Source organism: Chironomus tepperi, unplaced genomic scaffold (genome assembly GCF_022539635.2).
Source record: "Chironomus tepperi strain 1889 unplaced genomic scaffold, CSIRO-AGI_Ctep_v1 contig_445, whole genome shotgun sequence".
In the NCBI taxonomy this organism is placed as follows: domain Eukaryota; kingdom Metazoa; phylum Arthropoda; class Insecta; order Diptera; family Chironomidae; genus Chironomus; species Chironomus tepperi.
The window spans coordinates 5231786-5253760 of record NW_027226567.1 but is presented as its reverse complement, the minus strand read 5'-3'; the positions used below and the strand labels follow the sequence as shown (position 1 = coordinate 5253760).

At 33.7% G+C, this 21975-nt stretch overlaps 1 protein-coding gene across 3 annotated transcripts in view; it reads right to left on the bottom strand.

The window, feature by feature from the left end:
* LOC139098404 (uncharacterized) overlaps positions 1 to 21975 on the bottom strand; it is a 113462-nt gene that overhangs the window by 26398 nt on the left and 65089 nt on the right. For all 3 annotated transcript variants that reach the window (XM_070650602.1, XM_070650604.1, XM_070650603.1), the window contains exons 3-4: positions 6643 to 6852; positions 4522 to 5436 (exon numbers count right to left, since the gene is read on the bottom strand). In XM_070650602.1, coding sequence (XP_070506703.1) covers positions 4522 to 4809 — 288 coding nt within the window. In that variant the 5' untranslated portion in view covers positions 4810 to 5436; positions 6643 to 6852. The remainder of the gene's footprint in view (positions 1 to 4521; positions 5437 to 6642; positions 6853 to 21975) is intronic.

Below are 21975 nucleotides of genomic sequence, written 5' to 3'. Positions count from 1 at the left end.
AGACTAGAGACTAGAGACTAGAGACTAGAGACTAGAGACTAGAGACTAGAGACTAGAGACTAGAGACTAGAGGACTAGAGACTAGAGACTAGAGACTAGAGACTAGAGACTAGAGACTAGAGACTAGAGACTAGAGACTAGAGACTAGAGACTACAGACTAGAGACTAGAGACAAGAGACTAGAGACTAGAGACTAGAGACTAGAGACTAGAGACTAGAGGACTAGAGACTAGAGACTAGAGACTAGAGACTAGAGACTAGAGACTAGAGACTAGAGACTAGAGACTAGAGACTAGAGACTAGAGACTAGAGACTAGAGACAAGAGACTAGAGACTAGAGACTAGAGACTAGAGACTAGAGACTAGAGACTAGAGACTAGAGACTAGAGACTAGAGACTAGAGACTAGAGACTAGAGACTAGAGACTAGAGACTAGAGACTAGAGACTAGAGACTAGAGACTAGAGACTAGAGACTAGAGACTAGAGACTAGAGACTAGAGACTAGAGACTAGAGACTAGAGACTAGAGACTAGAGACTAGAGACTAGAGACTAGAGACTAGAGACTAGAGACTAGAGACTAGAGACTAGAGACTAGAGACTAGAGACTAGAGACTAGAGACTAGAGACTAGAGACTAGAGGACTAGAGACTAGAGACTAGAGACTAGAGACTACAGACTAGAGACTAGAGACTAGAGACAAGAGACTAGAGACTAGAGACTAGAGACTAGAGACTAGAGACTAGAGGACTAGAGACTAGAGACTAGAGACTAGAGACTAGAGACTAGAGACTAGAGACTAGAGACTAGAGACTAGAGACTAGAGACTAGAGACTAGAGGACTAGAGACTAGAGACTAGAGACTAGAGACTAGAGACTAGAGACTAGAGACTAGAGACTAGAGACTAGAGACTAGAGACTAGAGACTACAGACTAGAGACTAGAGACAAGAGACTAGAGACTAGAGACTAGAGACTAGAGACTAGAGACTAGAGGACTAGAGACTAGAGACTAGAGACTAGAGACTAGAGACTAGAGACTAGAGACTAGAGACTAGAGACTAGAGACTAGAGACTAGAGACTAGAGACTAGAGACGAACTGAATTTCAATATTTAAGCCAATTTCTAGAATTTTTGATTTAAGGTTTCAATATTACCATAATGCAGAGGAAGCACAAAACAACTCATGTAAAATTATATTTCCTCGTCTCCCATAAAAATACATAAGCGGTCGACATCGAGAGAATGAACAAGAAATTAAGTAATGGAAATAAAAAAAGATACACACGCATGAAACAGCCACCAACGAGGGGAATTCAAACGTGAGACGTGAACGATGCCGATAAAATAAATCAATACACATTAAATGTTCACACAGTCGATTTACAACTTTTTTTTCTGTTCTGTTATTTCTTGTGCTTTCGCTGAAAATAAATGTCAATGAGCTTTTTGGTATGGAAAATTTTTTATTAGCATAAAATCAATAAAAACAATTTTTTCTCTCCCTTTTTTTATTACTTTCGATTCCGAAATGAGGCTTGCTTGTTGTGTATTTACTTTTTCATTTTTCCGACTCATTTGAAGGGAACTATGGATGTTAAATATCTAATTTCAATTCAGCCTACAACAAGGCTTTGATGAAATTAGTTGTGCGTGTGTGTCTTAATTTGTTAGGATAAAATGAGTTTCTAGCATTGTTGTTAGAGAGTTTGGCAATGTGTTTAGTTGTCATAATGACTCATGACTATACTTGTTAAGCATCAGTCAGAATCTAGTTTTTTTCTTACTGTACGCGATCTTAAGTGATTCTCAAGAATTTTGAGGAATTTTTTAAATTGATCAGTCGAATGCCTGGCTCAATGTTGAAAAATTTGAGAACTTCTGACCTAGACCTAGTCATGCATTAATGCATTATAGTCTGTTGACTTGCAAAATCATCCTATGTAGATTCAGATTTCAGGCTGACGAAAGCGAATTTGGCGAATTTTGACGTTTACCCAAAATTATGTCGGTCCAGAGCCATAAGCTTACATTTTTCTAATGTCATGAGCACTTTAGTAGCTATGATTCTGACTATATGGTCGATTATAGTACAAATGTATATGTTGAAGGTTGACAGTCACTTGTATCTGGTTGGTAATTGTTCAGTTTATTACTAGATCCATTTTTAAAAGCTTGGAAGCAACTCTTGCAAGATTCTGCATGATAGACCTCGAATTTACATCTAAATACTGTCCATACTGTGTCCCTAACCACCCAATCTATGCCTACATCCTACTAAAATTCTACAAAAAAAAATTACAATTCAGCAAATGCGCTCACTTCAATTCCCCGAACCTCCAAAAAACTCATTATTCAAATACAAAAATTTTGTTGTCTAAGCTTGTTTAAATTAATTCCATACATCCGACGATGAAAATGGTATCTTACATTCTGTGAAGGAGCTTTTTTATTTTATTTTATTTTATTTTCATCGCATGAGATTCGAATTTCAAGTAATCTAATTGGAGCTTTTTTTTATAAAAAGGCTTTTCATGAAAATTTGCATGAATTATTTCGAGCATCTTAATTCATGAAAATTCAACTTGAAGATCTAATCTTCTGATAACAAAAAGTTTTATTTTGGTGAGGAATTTTCTTCATTTGATTATGTTTTGAAGATGAAATGAGTTTTCAGAAAATAATGAAGAATGCTTTCAATTATTTTCGAACAATTTGAGGTCTTGCTTTATATGAAATCAATTGATTGGATTAAATTGCTTAGTTTTAAGTTAAATTTTTTATTTGAAAAAGTTCAATATTGTTTACTGAATTTGAGTATTTAAGAGATTCGTTGGGGTTTAATGATTGAATTTAGCATTGAATGTTGCATTTTGGGTCATTTAGAAGCGTGATATTAGGAACAAAGTTTAGCTTGACCATTTATGTAATTTATAGTGTCATTAAAGAAAGGCTTTTCCATTTAATTCTTTTAATTACAAGCCCGAGCGGCACAAATTGTTCGCAAGAGCTCTACCAAGTCGCCGTATTAACGGTGAGACGTGACGTTGCCCTAACAGCCTTTTTATGGTGGAAAATGCAGTTAACCGCATCGTGGACATTAATTTGTGATTAGAACTAGCTGTAATGTATTTTTATCCACTCGGCTGCTCCCGTAAGGAACTAGTTCCTTTTGAATGTCTTTTGGGTTCTACTGAGCTGTTCCATACAAATAGAGCATTCCCAAATATCACTGGAGCTACCAAGATTCCGTCTACTCACCAAATCTCAGAAAACAGCTTATTACGACAGAAAGTAATTCCATTTCCATAACTTTTCCTCAAAAAAATGTGTACGTGTCACCAAGAAGTATCAACTTATAATGTCCAAATAATATATTCCATAACAAATATCAAGAACTGAATCGTTTGATCATTATAGCTTCAATTGTGAGCTTATAATAAATTCAAACCTTTCTATTTCCACATACAATGAGAACGAATACGATGGACTCCCACATACACACAGCTTTTTTATTTTCATTGACTGCAAAAGCAGCAAAAACTAAGAAGAATTCGGACAGAAAAAAGAGAAAGCGATTCCTTTTAATATAATGACACATATCATTCATCCCACATCTGTATAAAAAGTAATTACAATCCTTTTATTGCAGTATAATATATAGCACTCAGCATATGAGTTCTATCATATAAAGGCGTTCTGATGAAAAGGTTCATTTGCTAAACAATACACATCCGGTCCATTTGAGGAAACGTGACAACAGCAGAATATGTTATTCATTGTGTGTCATTAACATCAAAAGGAACTTTTGGAGGGGAAAATATGTATTTTTATTAAAGTGACGCTAAGTAAGGGTATGGAATGGAATTGGAAAATTCGTTATTGTTGATTACCTATGTGACTATAACATCAAATGTGAATGATCAAAGTAGGGGAAAAACAACTCATTCGATGGAAACAGTAATTTAAGTTGTACGAAGCACAATTTTATATCGCACGCAACTGTAGCAGAAACAGTTGTTTTGTATGGCACGCAACTGTTGCTCAAACAGTGGTTTTGTATGGCACGCAACTGGAGCTGAGACAGTTGTTTTTGAATGGTTCGCAACTGTTGCTCGGAAACTAATTTGATATGATGCACAACTATTGTCCAGAAAGTAATTTTATTTAGCACACAATTGTTACAAATACAATATTTAATATGGCGCGCTACTGTTGCTCAGACTGTCATTGCATAAGTTCTGAAACTGTTGTTTTGAAAGGAATTTTGTATGGCATGCCACTGTTGCTCAGACAGTAATTTAATATGGAACGCAACTGTGGCTTAGACAGCAACATTAAATCACGCGCAACTCTCACAAAAGTAGCAATTTTATGTGACAAGCAACAGTTGCACGAAACTTTTGACTTAGTTGCACCACATCTCAATTTATTTTCTATTACATATCTTTCCAAACGGTTACTTCCCCTTGTTTAATATCAAAAAATTGTTAAATTATCTCATAACAATGAATTCGCTTACCTTATCAAAAGCCATTGGTCGTGATAGCTTCTCAATTGGCGCTGAAACGGAAGATGTCGATGCTGCATTCGATGGTGCACTAGATATCATAGAACTAATAGATGAGAACGATGATTGCGGTCGTTCTGTATACAAAACGAGTTGATTATTTGCAGATGGTAAAGAAACGGCTGTTGTTGCCATATTTGTTGCTGTAAATACTGTTGCTGCTGATGATAATTCAACTAATGATAAATTTTCTCTATCTCTATCAGGCGGTATTTTAACATTAGATGATGTTGGCTCCATGGCCTGTGATGCCTTGGCTCCAGTTGAGTTTTTTTTTGTTGCTGTTGATTTATTTTGGCACCAATTTTACTTCTCTCTGAGCTTTTAAAGTTCTTTGGTATTATTGTTTAATTTGGTTTGCTTTATTTGACAGATGTAAAGGAAGAGTCGACAAGGTGCTGTGCTAACTTTCCGGGTTTAATTCTTTTATTAAAATTTTAAGTTTTTTTGTTCGTTTTTTTCACAAGTTTAGATAACAAAATGGTTACTAGATGTGAAATTTCAAGGAGATTTATTGCAAAGTTCTATCAGAGTAGACAGCTCAATGTTTGTAGCAACCCAAAGTTTTACTGTTCACCTCTTGGATATCTGGATTTCCGTCAACTATCAACGCCTTTAAAGGACTTTTTTTTTACTTCTTTTTTCTTTCTTTTTATCGTGGATTTTTAAGAATTTTTATCTTGATTTCTTTTACTTTTTTTTTCTTTTATTTTACTTCTACTTTCTTATCTCACTCACTTCTGTTGATTGTGTATTATAATATAATATACTCGTAATATTTTCTCTTTTTTTTATTATTCTTTTATTTTAAACGTTGGGGATGTTTATCTTATCCAAACTCCATGTTTGTTTTGAAAGAATACACAACTGCAACAATAGATGAGAAGAGAATAAAGAGATGGATGAGATATGAAATACAAGATGTATTGACATTAAATGTACATAACGATGAAAACGTGTCCCGAGAGGTACATAATGATGTTGACGTTTTAAATACATTCATCATAAGTCATGACTAAGGGTTCCTGATACCGAGACCGAAACCGAGACCAACTCCGAGTAGTTAAGATAGCCTCGGTTTCGGTTACTATCTAAACTACCCGGTCTTGTTCTCGGTCTCGGTTAACAAGACCTGGTATTTTGGGTAGTCTCAGTCTTGGTCAAAATAATTTGTCGTGATCGAGGCTTCGGGATCCTAATCCTTAATCATGACGACATGATGATTTTCATCACATTGCAGTTATTTTCCAAGTCATAAAAACATGCTGATGAATGCAATGACTACGTCTTTATCATACTATATAGCTCGGTAATACCTTCCTAAATGAAAAATAACTTGAATTGAATATTTAAATTCTGGATGAGAATTTAAATGCTCTTGAGTTTTAAAATGGAAGATGGAGCATGAAATGGAAGTTAAAATTCTATTACACGGTTGAATAGCGCTAGGAAATTTCAAATTTACAAGCAAATATTAAAAAATTGCATATTTAATTGTCCAGAATGGAAAATATCATTTTTTGTACTCTTGTAAATTATTCAAAGTAATTCATTTGATATTTTTGTTCATTCTAGAATAATTCAACAGCCACTCGATAGGACAGGGGCATTCATAAATAATGTCAATTAAGATAAAACATGAAAGTCACGACATGATGCTCTGAAAAGTCATTTTTAAACGATTTTAACACTCTTGAGCTGGTTGAAAAAATTGAATTTCATTTCATAAAGAGCATTTCGAGTGTCAGTGCTATCAAGGAGGAATTTGGGGTCAAATCTATTCTCGTCACTACTTGACAGCCTTGACAGACCAAATGAAAGTTGACTTTGCTTGTGGTCAGTACCGTAATTTATTCACAAAGCATTAAACATGCTCTTCGTTAATCAATTTGTCATTGAACATGCTTATCATCTGTTAAAAGTTATAATATTTTTAAATATTCAACCTTATAAATTCATGTCCGTAAAAAAATTCCATTTCATCCATAAAAGTCAACAACGGACCTCAATTTTTCAATTCAAGTATTTTTTCTCATCTGTTTGCTTATTTATTCACATTAAATGTTTACTTACTTTGATGCATTTCCTCCGTTTCCCACCAAATCGATCTCGTTTTTCTCCTCCACCAATTGATTACGGCTGATGGATGGAAAATTTTCCTCGATTTCTCGAAGAAAATTTCACGAGATGACAATTGGGGCTGCGAACGATACAGAAGAAGACCGGTAGTTTCGTCTGGCGGTTCGAGCCCCTGAACCATCTTGCTATTACTTCCACATTGATCTGTAATGATAGAAAAAAGGAGGAAATTGAAATATTTTGTTGGAATTTCACAATTGTAGCTTGAAAATGGAACTAAAAATCAATTAACATAGTTCATGCTGTGATCTGATTCTTATTGATTCTTATTTAATCAATTCTAATCGGTATAAGCCTTTCCTAATGGTCAAGAATAATCATAGAATGTCTATGCCAACATGTCGAGCATACAACACGCTTTTCTTTCCATTCTAATCTGTTTATTCAATTTCATGTCACACGTTCCATCCTATTTATATACAATCTATTCAATATTCGAGTCAAATAACCAAGAATTGGATTATTGGCATGAACATTTGATATTGAATGTCTGAGGAATATTTGGTAGCCTTAAGGGTAGGTCTGATGGAGCCAAAAGGCGTAGAAATGACTGAAAATCAGCCTCAAGGCAGGCTGACTCCGACCTCAACCCAGATTCTACAAAATCCGTCCTCAACCAACAGTAAAGTCAATCTAGAGCAGCATATTCAGCCATTTTATCGTCGTTCGCTTTCTGGATTGCTTTAGGTGATATTTCACATCCATGTGCTGCACAAACAATCCATACGCAACCCGTTTGTCAATTTAATTCCATAACAATGCACGCATAGCGTTGAAAACAGCTTTCATTGCCCAAAGCTAATTAAATCTCAATATGCTGCATCTATGTATCTGTTGCTTTACTGTGGACAAGTCATATCATGCGTGCAAAGCTTTAAATCCCATACCCAAAATAACTGATTGATTTTCTAAAGTCCTCCACAGAAAAGGAGATTATAACTCGAAAATATTAGTTCCGTTGAATGTCCCCAAATGCATCATTCCATATGACATATCCACCCACATTTCATCCCACAAAATCCCAATGTTGATGTCATTTGTGCTTCTTCTTTTTTTGATATCTGAGATGTGCTTTACCGCACCACGTTGCTGTTATTGTTATGTCGCTATAGAAGTTTATTTTTGTTCTCCTACATATGTACAGCAGCATCGCATTATGTTGGGAAATACAATGGTGAAAAAAAGCAGTGAAGCTTTTTTTGATGCTACGTACTTGAAGCTATAAGTAATTTAATAAATTTTGTTTTTACTTCGTGTTGTGGAAAAATTAAAAATAAAAATCAGAGAAACAGATGCAATCTGTGTTGAACTGGATATCGTAAAGGCACTGACTAAGGATGTCAACCACAGTCGTTGACAATAAATAAATTTTTGTCTACAAATTTTCCGTATGTATCAGCAAATATTTTTCATATTCATCCTTTTTATGATAATTAACTTTACTTCCAGGAAGGCTTTAACCCAATTTTACAGACCATTACATTCATCATACATACATTAATGTTTACCGATAGCTACAGTGTGTGGAATATTATTTCAATTATGAGTATCAACTGTTTGCGCACGAATATGAATATGCTGTAAAATAAGGACACCTGCGGGATATATTTATTTACTTTATTACGACATGGAGAAAGCTCTTTAAGGTTGCCATCAGATGACATATTTTAAAGTTTGTGTTTTAAATTATTTTAGTAGGAATTAAAGGTTTTTTGAAGCTTATTAAGGTGGTTTGATCGACATTCTGTCCACAACACCACTGCAGCTTGAAAACAGCTGCAAATATCAACCCGAAAGGGTAGAAATGGACGAAAATTCAGCACCAAGTGAGGGTGAATCTAGTCCGAGGCCAGATTCGATGATATCTGGTATATGTCACAGTCAAGTCGGCCTGGCAACGGGATTCCGGATTTTTACGCCGTATGCCTTCTGTGCAATACCCTAACAGGCAAAGAACATGCTTTTATGGTTCAGCAAGACCACTTCGGTACCCAAAAGTGGCCTTTTTGCCTGTTAGAGATACATTCATAACTCAGTCCCAATAAACCAAATTCACAACAAACCAATCATCGATAATCACCCAAAAAAGCCATCAAATACAAATTAAATCAGCAAAGTCTTCCCAACTTGATCCTTAAGTGATTTCATTCGCATAACTTATGGAATGGTTCATTTGGGAATATAAACTGAAATTTAAACTCATAAAATTTGTTATTGTCCTTGTTGTTATAGGATCATAAAATACATCCTGATTTAAAAGACACAAAAGAGAGAGAAAAAGGGATTAAATGTGAAATGAGAAGAAGACATTTCTACATGAGTGGATGTCCTAGTTTTAATTAAGCATAAATTTTGTAGATTTCATTGTTCATTTAATCCTCCTTTAGTTACTTTTTGCATAGAGAATAAAGCTTTAATTTGCAGAATAGAGCTTTGAGTCTTCATACTGTAATCTACAAGAGGGAAAGTCTTTGGATCTAGTTGACTGCAATAAATTATTGCTGTTGTTTATGACTTCAATTATAGAAAAAGTTTGTGTCTTAAATATTGGAGATTATGTCGACTAGTTTTCTTTGAGGATTTATATGTTTTTGAGGGCGTTTGCATTGGATGACTGAGAGATAAGGAAATGAGACAGTGCTGAGCAGCAATGAGTTTCGAACTATTGCTTTGGGCATTGATTTAGCAATCTACTAAGCTAGCATGGCGTTGTCATCATCGTGTCATTTATTTTAAAGCTTCTTGGCAATAAAAGTGAGTCAATTTATTGACAAAGCAGTACAACAGCATCACCTGAGCATTTAGGACCTCATTGTTACTCAAAAGATTGTGTATCTTAAGCTATATGATGCAAAATTTCCAATTTGGTCTACTTTTTACAGTTAAATTTTAACCATTCGCAAGCTCTACACATTAAAGCCTCGAGCAAGGACTCGAGGACGTCATAAAACCTGATGTATCCTGCAATAGACCCAATCAATAATCTATCCTTGAGGATACCTAGCAATGGAGACACATAATGTGACGAAATTTAACCAGGACCTGGAATTGATCCCAGAACCTTTGGCACTTGTGACCAACGCTCTACCATTTACACCAATCATGCTAATTCACCCCAAATCCACAAAATCCATGAAAAACTCCTTAGTTACCTATGAGAGCTTATGTATATCATTCAATCCGACATCCATTCTCAAAGGTCGATGTTGTTTTGAAAGCTTATTCCACAATTTAATTTAATTCCTCCATCCGTTCCACTTCATCAACCACATCATCTTTTCAAACATCAACAGCATGAAGGATAATTGAAATAAACTCAAGTGACTGCCAATATAATGAAAAAAAAAAGTTGTTTGTTTTACAGTCATCGATTTTATTCAGCATTATTTATTCAACATATTGATGCGTGCAACATGTGGATAACATGGATGAAAGGTAAATATTGAGGCACAATAACATCATAGCAATTTATACAATGATTTTTACCATCTTATCGTCTGCCATTTGCAGGATATTTGGGGAGAATAAGAAGGCAAATTGAGTGTCTAGATAGAATATTCAGGCTTCACATCCTGTTATGTGTTGATGGTGATGAAAAGGGAAAATGGAAGTAAGAAGAATTTGAATACGAATATTGTTGAAAAAATGAATATTTTCTTAAATAAGAAGGATTGTGCTTTTGGCTAAATTAAGGTCTATGCTCTTTTTGCGCTGTTAATGAAAAGGAACTGATGCTTTGGGGTGTATGAATGTTGAATATAGTAAACAATAGCTGCAACAATGAGTTAATAATTTTGAGATTAATTTAATTTAAATTTCTGAGCTTTTTTTGTTGCTAAAAGCTTTAAAAGCTCCAATACAGACAAATAAATTACAGAACAAAAGCACTTTTTATATCCAAAATGGAAACAAATTACCTCAAATTTATTTTCTGTTTAATTTGGACTAAAACATAATTTTTGTAGAGGAATTATGGAGATAATCATAGACCACAATGTACATTTATAGAGATAAATTTCATGAATTGTTTTATTAGGCTATAAATTAAGCGGTTTAAAGGAGCTTGAATAGGTTTATGTAGGAAAATTGTCTTTGCGATTTAAAAACAAATTAAGGGTGATATTTAGATTTATGTTTTGTGTAAGATTGAGGATGTATGGATGTAAAGAAGGTTTGAAACAGTTTGAAATTGGATTCAGAATTTGAAGTTCGATTTAAGGAATTCCGAGCGACATCTTTGCAAGATCTCATTTTTTGCTGTCTTTCCCGATCAGCACAAGTTGTTGATAACACCCATATGACGTCCAAAAGGCAATTTTCATGTTGATTGCCATACAAATTGTCATTTCGAAATCAATTTAACTTGAATTTAAAATCTTATGGGATCCTGTATTTAAATCCAGATTTCTTGGTTCTTAAGCCTCTAAACTCATACTTTATATGTCTATAGCAACATATAGCTCAACAGCCTCGTCTACTCATGCCTTAAAAATCAATAAAAATACCCAAGCTCAGATTTTATACATCCTAAAAAATAAATATTTCATTCAACTTCTTGCTCCTTACTAAACAATGTCTAATGAATTCACCCAAAAGCAATCAAGCTTAAAAAGAACAGATCCATTAGTTATTATTACAAGCATGTAAAGCGACTACAATCAATTTTGTGCTTATAATTTATAGAGGCAATTAATTCCAATGAATTATTAGGTATAGAACAAATTTGAGAGAAAAATCAATGAAAATTTATCATAAATTGCAATAGAATTATTGGATTTTAAAAATATATTTTTGTATGCAAAATAAATGCATAAAATTTATGAATATTTAGTGTATTTTATGCTTAAATTAATGCAAATACAGGACCAATATTAAATAGCATTTTAATTAAAATTGTTCATTAATTATTCCTAAAAACCGATTTATTTAACATTATTGAATTAGAAAAAAAGTTCAAAATTTAATCAACTAAATCAAAATAACAAGGCAAACAGCACCGCCCGCACTCAATTATAATCAAAAACATCTGCGAATTCAGAAACTTTTTCTTTTCTTTTTCAAACAAATACGAGAAAATTCTTGGAATTGTTTTTGAAATAAATCGAGGAAAATTGAGTTTACTGTGGAAATTCGGAACATCTTCTGGTTTATAAAATTTTAATGGCAACAAAAACAGTTTTTTTGTGCTTGAAAATAATACAATCTATGGCACTTAATAGGACTTAAGGTTGCCATCATCTTATTTTCATACAAAAACTTAATTTGAGGCTTACAATATATATAAAAAATTGAGAATCAAGTCTTCATGCCTGTATTTTATTGCTTTCGGTGGAACATTTATGTTATGTCATAATATAGGTTTTTATGGGATATAACATAGCATAACATGACGAGAAAAATATTTTACTTTATTTGTATGAAGCTTAGCTATTTCTGAGAAAATGGATATAAAAAGATGAAAGAGATGCTTGGACTGAAAGACGAATTGTGATGATTATGAGCTTAAGATCTTTGATCTGATGGCTATAAATGTATGAGGATACTTGTTGAAATTTGGTAGTTGACCTGAGCTTTTGTGAAGAGCTTTTAGGTAGCCATAAAATTTATATGAACTTGCTATAGAAGTAAATCATCTTCAAGTGTCTTGAACAATCAAGATCAAGGATATACGACTGTATTTTGCCTGGTTTATAGGACAAAGTTTTCAAATTTTGATGATATTGACTTGATGGTCGGAAATAGGGCGGCCATCTGCTGTATTTTTGCCGGGACGCTGCTGTACTTTTCTATCTTACTGCTGTGTCCCGAAAAAGCCTCAAAATGTTCCGATTTTTCAACAAGTCGGAATCTCCATACAAGGATTAGTCAAATTTGGAGATCTTTTGAGAATTTCGATTAGAAAAATTGATTTTCTAGTTCCAGATCTGCAGTTACTTAACCATAAACCAGGCAATTAGTTCCAGATCAAAATTAGTCCAGAAATGCAAAAATCAAGCACAAAACACAAAACAGCTCAATACACCCTCAAACAACATCCTTAATTCTACAATTGAATCAAACAACTCAGCACAGATGTTTTCCAAATAAAATTTTCATATCCACCACAGCTTCTGTTTCCCATAATTTATCAAATTACTCATAACTGGCAATAAAACATGACATACAGGAATTTCCCAGAAATTTGTACATTCTCTATGACATGAAGCATATCTAAAGTGATTTATTCCATGGAAAAATAAGAAGAAGCAAGCATAAATCTCATTTCAACAATGTCATTTCATTTACGTTTCTTATGAAAAATAATCAACCAAATAGCATTTTCACAAAAAGAAGTAAAAATCGAGAGCTTTTATGTGCGCAAAATCAAACCGAAGCAATAGTTGAAATAGTAGCAAGCAGCAATCGAATGTTGAATGGCAAAAAATGAACCCCAACAAGTTAGAAAAAAGCAGCAAAAGTGTAATGAAATGGAACTAAAGGAGAGAAAAATTTTCCCAAAAAAAAGTCATGTCGGGTATTATTTAAAATACATTATCGTACATACACGTGCATGCTATGTATGGATGAAATGAATGTTATATAAATTATGTGTTTTTCAGCACAATAACATCCAGTTGTGATCTGCATATTGTTGAATGGCAATGGCGTCTTGTTCTTCTTGTAAGACAGTGATGGACAACCTGTGTGCCACCGGAAATATCATAAACTAGTGAAGTTCCAATAGAACCTTACTAACAAGGTGTGCCGTGAAAAATAAAAGGTTGCGCACCACAGTTGTAAGACTTCTTTAAAAGACATCGGTGAAACTTTTCGTTCAGCTTGTAAATTCGAGAAAAAAAAGGAATAAAAATTTTTCTCTGCTTTTTTGCTATTTTGGAATTGGCACTTAAAAACAAAAAAACAGAAATGCTGAACATGTTCAATTTATGTTGATTTATGCATCGGTGTAGGTGGATGTGTAGAAAAAACGAGCCAATGAGTTGGTGTTTTGGTAGATTTACGTAATCATTTGAATTATTTTCGAATTCATCAGTTCCGAGAGTTCTGAAAGGAGAGTTCATGATTCATTAATTAAATGCGGATGGATGGACGTGGTCTTAAAAATTTGGTAAAGCCGTGACAGAGTATACTGCAATGGTCCAAAAGGAGCAGCCCGCCAGTAGCTCTGAGGTGGAAGCATATTTTCGAAAATCAAAGGACGGGTTCGGATGAGTTCGAGTTCCATTTGAGTCATGTTATTGGGAAATATACTTTTTTCACTACAACCTTAGAAATAGAGTAAGGTTCCGAATATTAACGACCATATTGTGCATCTCAGGATAAGGATTCGAAGAGTTTTCAATTAATTTAAAGATGAAATTAATTGCAATTTTTAAACCAGAAAACTAAGAAAAATACTTAGAATCTAAAGAAAAATAAATAAAGCTATTAATACTTCAAATTAATTGAATGACTGCCAATACAAATCAATATCCAAAGAATTAAATAAAAGCTTCAATCATTTTGAATTTTCTCCCATTTCAACAAACTTCCTGAATTTATTTAAACATAAAACAGCCTTAAGATAGAAGAGACTGCATCGATAGTAACTGTTATTCTATTTTAAACAATAGATGAGCTAACAAAGGATACGGAAAGCAATTAAGTAATTGAATGCAATTGTGACTACTTCCTTTAAACTTAAGGTGTGGTTGAAAATTATCTTGCACGATTTAATGATTGTAATTACGCAGGATAAACAGTTATGTTGTGTTGAGATTTTGTAGTGCTTTAATGATAAGAATCTCAAGAGATCATTGGAATAAAGCTGTTGAATGCTGTAGATTGATATGAATTATCGATATATTTGTTGATATCCGGAATCATTCAATTTGGCCTGGAGACGGATTTCTGGTTAATTTTACGATATGTGCTGTCTGGGTTCAATAATTTCGATGAATAATTGACAAAATTTTACAATTTTTAATGCAATTACTTAACGTTCATGACATTAAATACCTAAAACTTAACATCCACATAATTATATTTCTCCATAGCTCATTGATGATGTAAATTATTAATTACGACAAAACCAAAGAATTTCATTTTATATAAAGTTTATATTTTCCATACAAATCTATATTGAATGATGTGCGGCCTCATTAATTTGGTGCTTCTTTTCCTATGTAATTAATATGATGCAATTATAATTACATTTTGAATGAAATATGCAAGTTTTGTGGGATGATATAATGTGAATGGGAGTCCCGAGTGACATAAATGAAGAAGGCTGTGTTATATAGCTTTTAAAGCTTTGACAAAGCTTCTTTATCATCATCAAAAGGAAGTCCATTGTGTGCCATCCACAGAGATCGACATCGACTCGGATTTTGTATTTAAAAGTCGGTTCAAGTCGGCTTTAAGCTCTGATCATTCATATGGCTGCTAAAAAGAGGCAGCTCCTTGGCAGAACCTTCCTTATTTGTGCTTCTCGGAGAATTACATCACATTGAAGATACGTTTTAAATAATTTATGTTGCATCATCAATATTCTCATTAATAAAAGTTACAATTCAAAATTAATCATCAATTCCTACCCAAAATAAGAACCTACCATGAAAATTCTAGACTGTCGTGATAACACATATTCTATCTAACCTTTTGACGCCCACACACACATCACGATTTTTAGATAATATTACAATCATCATACAAATGTCTGTCATAAAACTATTACCATCCAAGTGGATATGACACCTAAGATGTAACGATTCCTTAGTAATCTAGCTTATAACAATGCACGAAAGCAAACACGAACCAGAATTACAAGTAAATATGTAAGTCATCGTCAAATTTATCATTCATCAAGTTTTAGTGTTTACTATTCCAATTGTAATCAAATTTATGTTTGTGTGCCATCGTATGGTGTTGGCTAGGACAGATGAGCATGTTGGCATACGAGGTTATTCATTGATTGATGCTTTATTTAATTTCCTTTGGTGTAATCACGCAAATTTTAAAAGTAATCTGAGGATAGTGTTAAATGGATGGTTATGAAATGTGCATGCTTTTGCATTCATATTGATGCAAGTCACTCAATGACTAAGATTTTAAGGTATGAAATTGAATCAATTCAGTTAAATTCATCGAAATTCATGAATATTCCTCTGCATGAATTCATTCCCGAATAAATTGTTTGAGCATACAAAACTTGGTAATAAAGCTTGACATGAATGAATTAAATTAACAATTTCTCGCCAAATTCATAAAATGCATACAAATTTACATTTGTAAAACTCATGCAGAATTCAAATTTTAACTCCTAAAGCATAAAACAATAATTTAAACAAAAGAATTTTAAAAAGTTTTTAATTAAGTTATTATTCATTAACCCTAAGAGGTTGTACAGTTTATATGGAATTATGACCTTAGTTGTGCGAAACACAATGTTATTTTCACAAAATAAGGGGAGTTGATGATCTCAATTCTGATTTGCAAATATTGGAATATTGCAACCACGGTCACGAGACGGCAGGCTCTTAGAAATAAGAGATAGTCAACATTGGCCAATAGGCTGCCACATGGTTCTATGTATTCTGCTGCCTCGCCTTGCCCTGGGGTAACATTTCACAGCGAACAGACTAGGAGCATGCATATGAATATTCTTGCGAATTCTAGAATGTTAGAATCTATAATCAATCACAATTTAGGTATGCTTATTGTCTGTGAGAATTATGTGCCAATCAGGAAAGCCCACAACCTTTTATACTCAGTCATCGCACTTAGGTCATTCTTATGGGTAAGCGGCCCAACGTAGTCACAAAGAAAGTGCAATGACACTGGTCTGAGAGCGTTTCTTACTTATTTTTGAAAGATCACGAGGGTCCGCATTAGGTATTGGCAATTGACAGAAGACAACCAGCGATAGAGCCAACTTCATAGTTGATCTGTACAACCAACGAAATAAGTAAGTAAGAAGATGGTCAGACATCTAAATTCAAGTTCAAGAAGTAGAATTTCCTCACTAATCGACAAAAAATTGGTTCTAATTTGCTTAACATCCCTTTTTCTTATTTCCTATTCCAATCTTCCTAGAAAAACTCCTAGCTATGCATTTTTTGTTGCTTTAAATTTGACCAAAATTCTGTTTTAATCTTTCTAGAAGAGCGCAAAAGCAACAATCGACTCTTCATAGCTTACATTTAATCTCTATATATATCCTTCATTCCTATTCCACTCCGAAACGGCAACAAGAATCATCGAAATAGAAACTTGTTGCAAGACCAAGAAAAAAAGGACGGCAGCATAAGAAAATGTTGATATTTAATTGAGTTTCTGTCTTACAGGCATGCTTCCTTACTGACGTTCATTAACGATTAACATTCTTTTTTTTCGTTTGAATATTTATATCCAACTATGTAAGTTTATCGAAGCATGATGACTTTCATTGCACGCTCTGTGTGTTAAATAATTCCCAAATCATATTTAATGAGCTTACATTGTCATCATCATTGGCACATGAGAGGCAGCAACAAGGCTGAATATTTAAACGAGAATTTTTTTATCGAATTGGCTTTTTTTTAAAATGACTCAAAAACCTTTGTCGTTCATGCATCGTGCACAGCTTGAGAGCATTGAGTGTCTCATAAAAAGGACAAAAGACAGAAAGAGGACATGACGATAGAGAAAGAGACGATAATGTTCATGATAAGAATTAATGTAAATGTTTAAAGAAAATAAAACAAGCTATTTGAAAATTCTCAGCATGATTTTTGTCCTTTAATTCACAAGTGGATGAATTGAGTGAGTTTGGCATAAAATCTCACTTCTGTGTTCACAAGGAATGAGGAACTGAATTAAAACGGTCAAAAAATATTTGAAAAAAAAAACTACTTTTGAAGGAAAAAACAATTCAAAATTGGAAAATCCGTTGAATTTGGTTTCATTTTTTCATGATTTTTTGACTAGACCAGTGTTAGTCAACCTGTGTGCTGCGGTACACAAGTGAGTCACCAAAAATATCAGGAACCTTGTGCAGATTCAGCCCAGACTTACAACCAAGGTGTGCCTCAAAAAATAAAAGGTTGTCCACCCCTGGACTAAAAGACAAATTATTGACATAAGGTGACTTTGTCCAACTTTTTTTCGATCTATTTATTCATTCATACTTCACTTTCTTCACGTCTCGTTTTATGACCATCGTACGTGGGTGGGATTATGAAATGTGATAAAATTTCAATGAGAACGCTCCCTTTGATTCCTTTTCTGTGCTTTCTCATGTTTCAGCTATGGATTATGTGAGAAAATTTTTTGTATTTTAGAAAAACTTTCACTTGGAATGTTAAATATTTATTTTAGTGCGTGCGAGCCTTAAAAACATAAAATTATTGATCGGATTTTTGCAGCTTCTAAAATGCTAAAATTTTCTATTTTCGGTACAATAAGCATGATGATATTCATCCTGAAAGACAATAGTAATTTTAAAAATATTTCAAATCACATTTTATGCATATTCACAGTCTACATTGACATAAAATGCTTTGTTGAGTTTAGTCATGAATAGCTTTGCTAAAATTGTAGGCTTTTTGATGTTTGATGTCCGAGCATTACATCAGAGTGATGGCAATCATATGGTTGTTGTATCTACAATTGCCTGACAGTTTCGCTTCTGGTCTCGGTCTTGATTTAGTTCTCGGTTTCAGTCTCCGTCTCGGTCTCGACCCCCATCTAATTCTTGATCTTAGTCCCTGTCTCGTTCTCGATCCATGTCTCGGTCTCGATCCCTGTCTCGGTCTCGATCCCTGTCTCGGTCTCGATCCCTGTCTCGGTCTCGATCCCTGTCTCGATCTCGATCCCTGTCTCGGTCTCGATCGCGGTTTCGGTCTCTACATCCAAAATGTGTCACTCGGCACACATCCACAGCTGTGGAGGAAGTGCCTATTTTAGACATGCACACATGATAACTAGCTGTTTCAAATTTCTATAGAAATGACATTTGGGACAACATTTAATCATTCTGATTGTTTTATCATCAAGAGATGAATTCAGTCTGATTTTTTTTTGTGTAGGATTCCGAAACTTTTTTCTAAATGTCAAATATTTTTGGATGTGTGTGATGATTGCCATATTTTTTTTTTTTTTGTCCTAAACCAATTTACAGCATATACTTGTGCCAGCTATTTTTTTGCTGTTACTCGTTGTCATTTCTACGAAAAGAAGATTGCTGATTCCATGGACACTGTGGCAAGTTTGAATTCATGGTAACCAAATGACTGACTTTATCAATTTGAGCAATAAATAAAAAGAAGCTTAATAATGCTATATTGTGAAGTTAGAGAGAAGCCCACACAGAATTAAGGGCTGCCTACTTGCAAAACTGTGAATTCGAGAGAATCTTGAAAAGTTCACGGCTATAGTCTGGCATGTGTAGTATTTGAATTGATGAGTTTTAGATATATGAACTAGGAATTACTTGAAACTGGACCTGGATCTTTAAAATGACAAGCTTAAAGCTTTTTAAGCAACCTTGCTATTTCTAAGGATCTGGCGAAGTTCCCAACGACTGTAATCCGAATGGAGTTCGAATTAACGGTCAATTTAATAACATGTCAAGTGCTGCTACCTAATAAGCTACAGCATGTTGCTATGGAGTTTGGCACAATGCTCACTTAAGCTGTTATCCATTGAATTCAGCTGAACAACAAATCCAACAACTATATTTGTGCTTAACTTCCTATAGAAAACAATAAAGCTTCAAAAATCCCATTATGGATTATTTGGGAACGGCAGGGAACAAAGAATTAAATCTTCATACAAAAGCTCATTTTAAATTCAAAAAAGCTCTGTCAAAAGCTCTTTGAAATACTTCAAAAAATAAATCTAAGCATGCATAAAAATCCCAAAAATATTTTCCATCTCTTAGATCTTGTTGATGCTCAAATAATAAAGCAAAAAACATCTCAAATGGCAAGGAACAACAAGCAAGTTGAAATCAACTTTAATATGACACGTTAAAAGTTTCACGTAAGACAATTCAAAGTAACACTTCATGTGTTTATCACTTCCTTTTCTGAGTAAAATTTCATTAAAAATAGCAACAGAGAATAAAATTGGATTCATGACTGGAAAATATTTGATGAAAATTCGTGACTCTCGTGTCACTTGTTGTATGCTTTTTTTCATAATAACAACAGAATATGCTACAGCATACACTTGAGAATAAATAACATTTCATGTATGTATGATTTTTCATTGTGCGTCCTTGGGTTGGATGGTTGGAAGATACAGTCATATTTTTTTTGGCTTGGATTCATGTGTGGTGTGTAAATGACGTCAATTGGAACTGTTGAATTTGGAATTTATTTTATACTTGACTGGATTCTAAGTATATACCCTCGTACTTGTAAGTTATAACTAGAGCTTGAAGCTAATTCAGATATTTCATTAAAAAGTCAACTTAATTACTGAGTCCACTTCAAGCTTTGCCTGTAACTGTCCAATTTATTAGAACGAGATCTAGCCTTCTGATTTAGATCTAGCTTATTACTCACTAGAGTGACTAATGCTGACTAGTCGCTTATTATTTGAATTTGAATGAAACTGGCTGCATACAGTCGATTGCATTAATCCGAAGTATGTATATAAAAATACGAATGTACTGGATATGTTGAGTAGAACAAGCTGTGATTAGTCGATCGTACATTTAGTTATGAACATAACATTCTACGGTAAGTTCCACAAATGCCAAGTTTATTACTTTACTAATGGCAGCCTGTTCAACTCGATTATTACGAATTAGAGTTAAAGTTAGCATGAGTCAATCTATTATTAGGCATACGGTCAATCGATCGCAGCCTGTTACAGAAACTGGGTTAAGGATCTACTATTTATAGAATGATCTAAAGGCAGAAACCAGGTCAAATACTTAATTGACGCCTTACGATTCAAAATGGAGGATTAATAAGAACTTATCATTTACTTCTTAAAGTAAACAGACTTAGGTGGGCTAACCACGTTATCAGAAGACCTAAAGGTAAAGGTATTTAAATGCAACTTTTTAGATGGCAAGAGATCGCGCGGCAGGCCAAAGAACTTATGAAAGGAAGCTGTAGATAGAGATATTGTCGCCCTTGGAATTGGTAATAGGTAAGCGGTAGCCAGCGATAGAACCAGCTTAAGGAACCGACTGTGGGAGGCCATGGATCACACTTGATCTGTACAGCCAGCGAAGTAAGTAAGTAAGATCATTAACTTCATCATCTATATGAACACTCATATGATGAACAAAATGCCTTCCAAAACTCTATAGACATCACATTCAAACTATTCCCAGCTTATCTCATGCATCAGAGAAAGAAAATGAAATTCCCAAGAACATCCTTCAATCACTCGACATTAATTTTCTTTGATTTCCACATGACTCGTAGAAACACAAAAAAAGTTTTGTGTAAACGAAAGTAATTCTGATGGTATCATCATGAACAGCACAGAAAATAGAAGAAAAACTTCTTATTTGCTTCCTCATTCTGTTAACGACACAAAAAAAAACTCACTAATCATTTAGTTTATTGTTGCCTTAAAAAAAAGTTTTTCTTTACTTGCTAAGCATGCGATGTTATTACTACGTATATGCCATGTTAAACTGTTTCCTCACAACACACAATGCAAACAATGTGTGCATGTAAATATGTTTTGTAGTAAAAAAAAGGCATTCTGGCTGTCGTTGTGTTTATTTTTGTTTGTCTAAAAATTTTTTTGAATAAGAACTTGGTGGAACCGAGAAAAAAAAGCATTTCATTATGAAAATATCTTTCAACTCTAGCTTGCTATTGTTGTGTTTATGCATATAAAGTTTTTCTGCTATTTCTATTGTAGATATACATTTTATTGTTAAGAAATGTGAATGCTTTGAGGCATTTAGCTTGAGATTTTTTTTATTATTCTTTTGTGTAGTTTCATTAAATTTGTGGAAGAGCTGGAATGGTTTTTTTTGGTGGAAGGATAGGATATCCTGCTTGCATAATATTTAGTGATATGAGGATTTTATATCACGGATTATATTTTATATTATGGAAGTTAAAGTAGTAAAGAGCTTGAAGGGGAGAATTTTGTTAAAAAAGAGTCAAAATTGATGTGAACTGACGTGAAGTTTGGGTAAATTTACGGTAAGTTGAGACGAAATGAAGGTATGTTGATAGTAATTGATGTGTAGTTGACGTAAATTTTAACATTTTAACTAGAAAAAGTAAAAATCCCTAACTTCTTTCAACTTTTATTATCTTGTTCTGC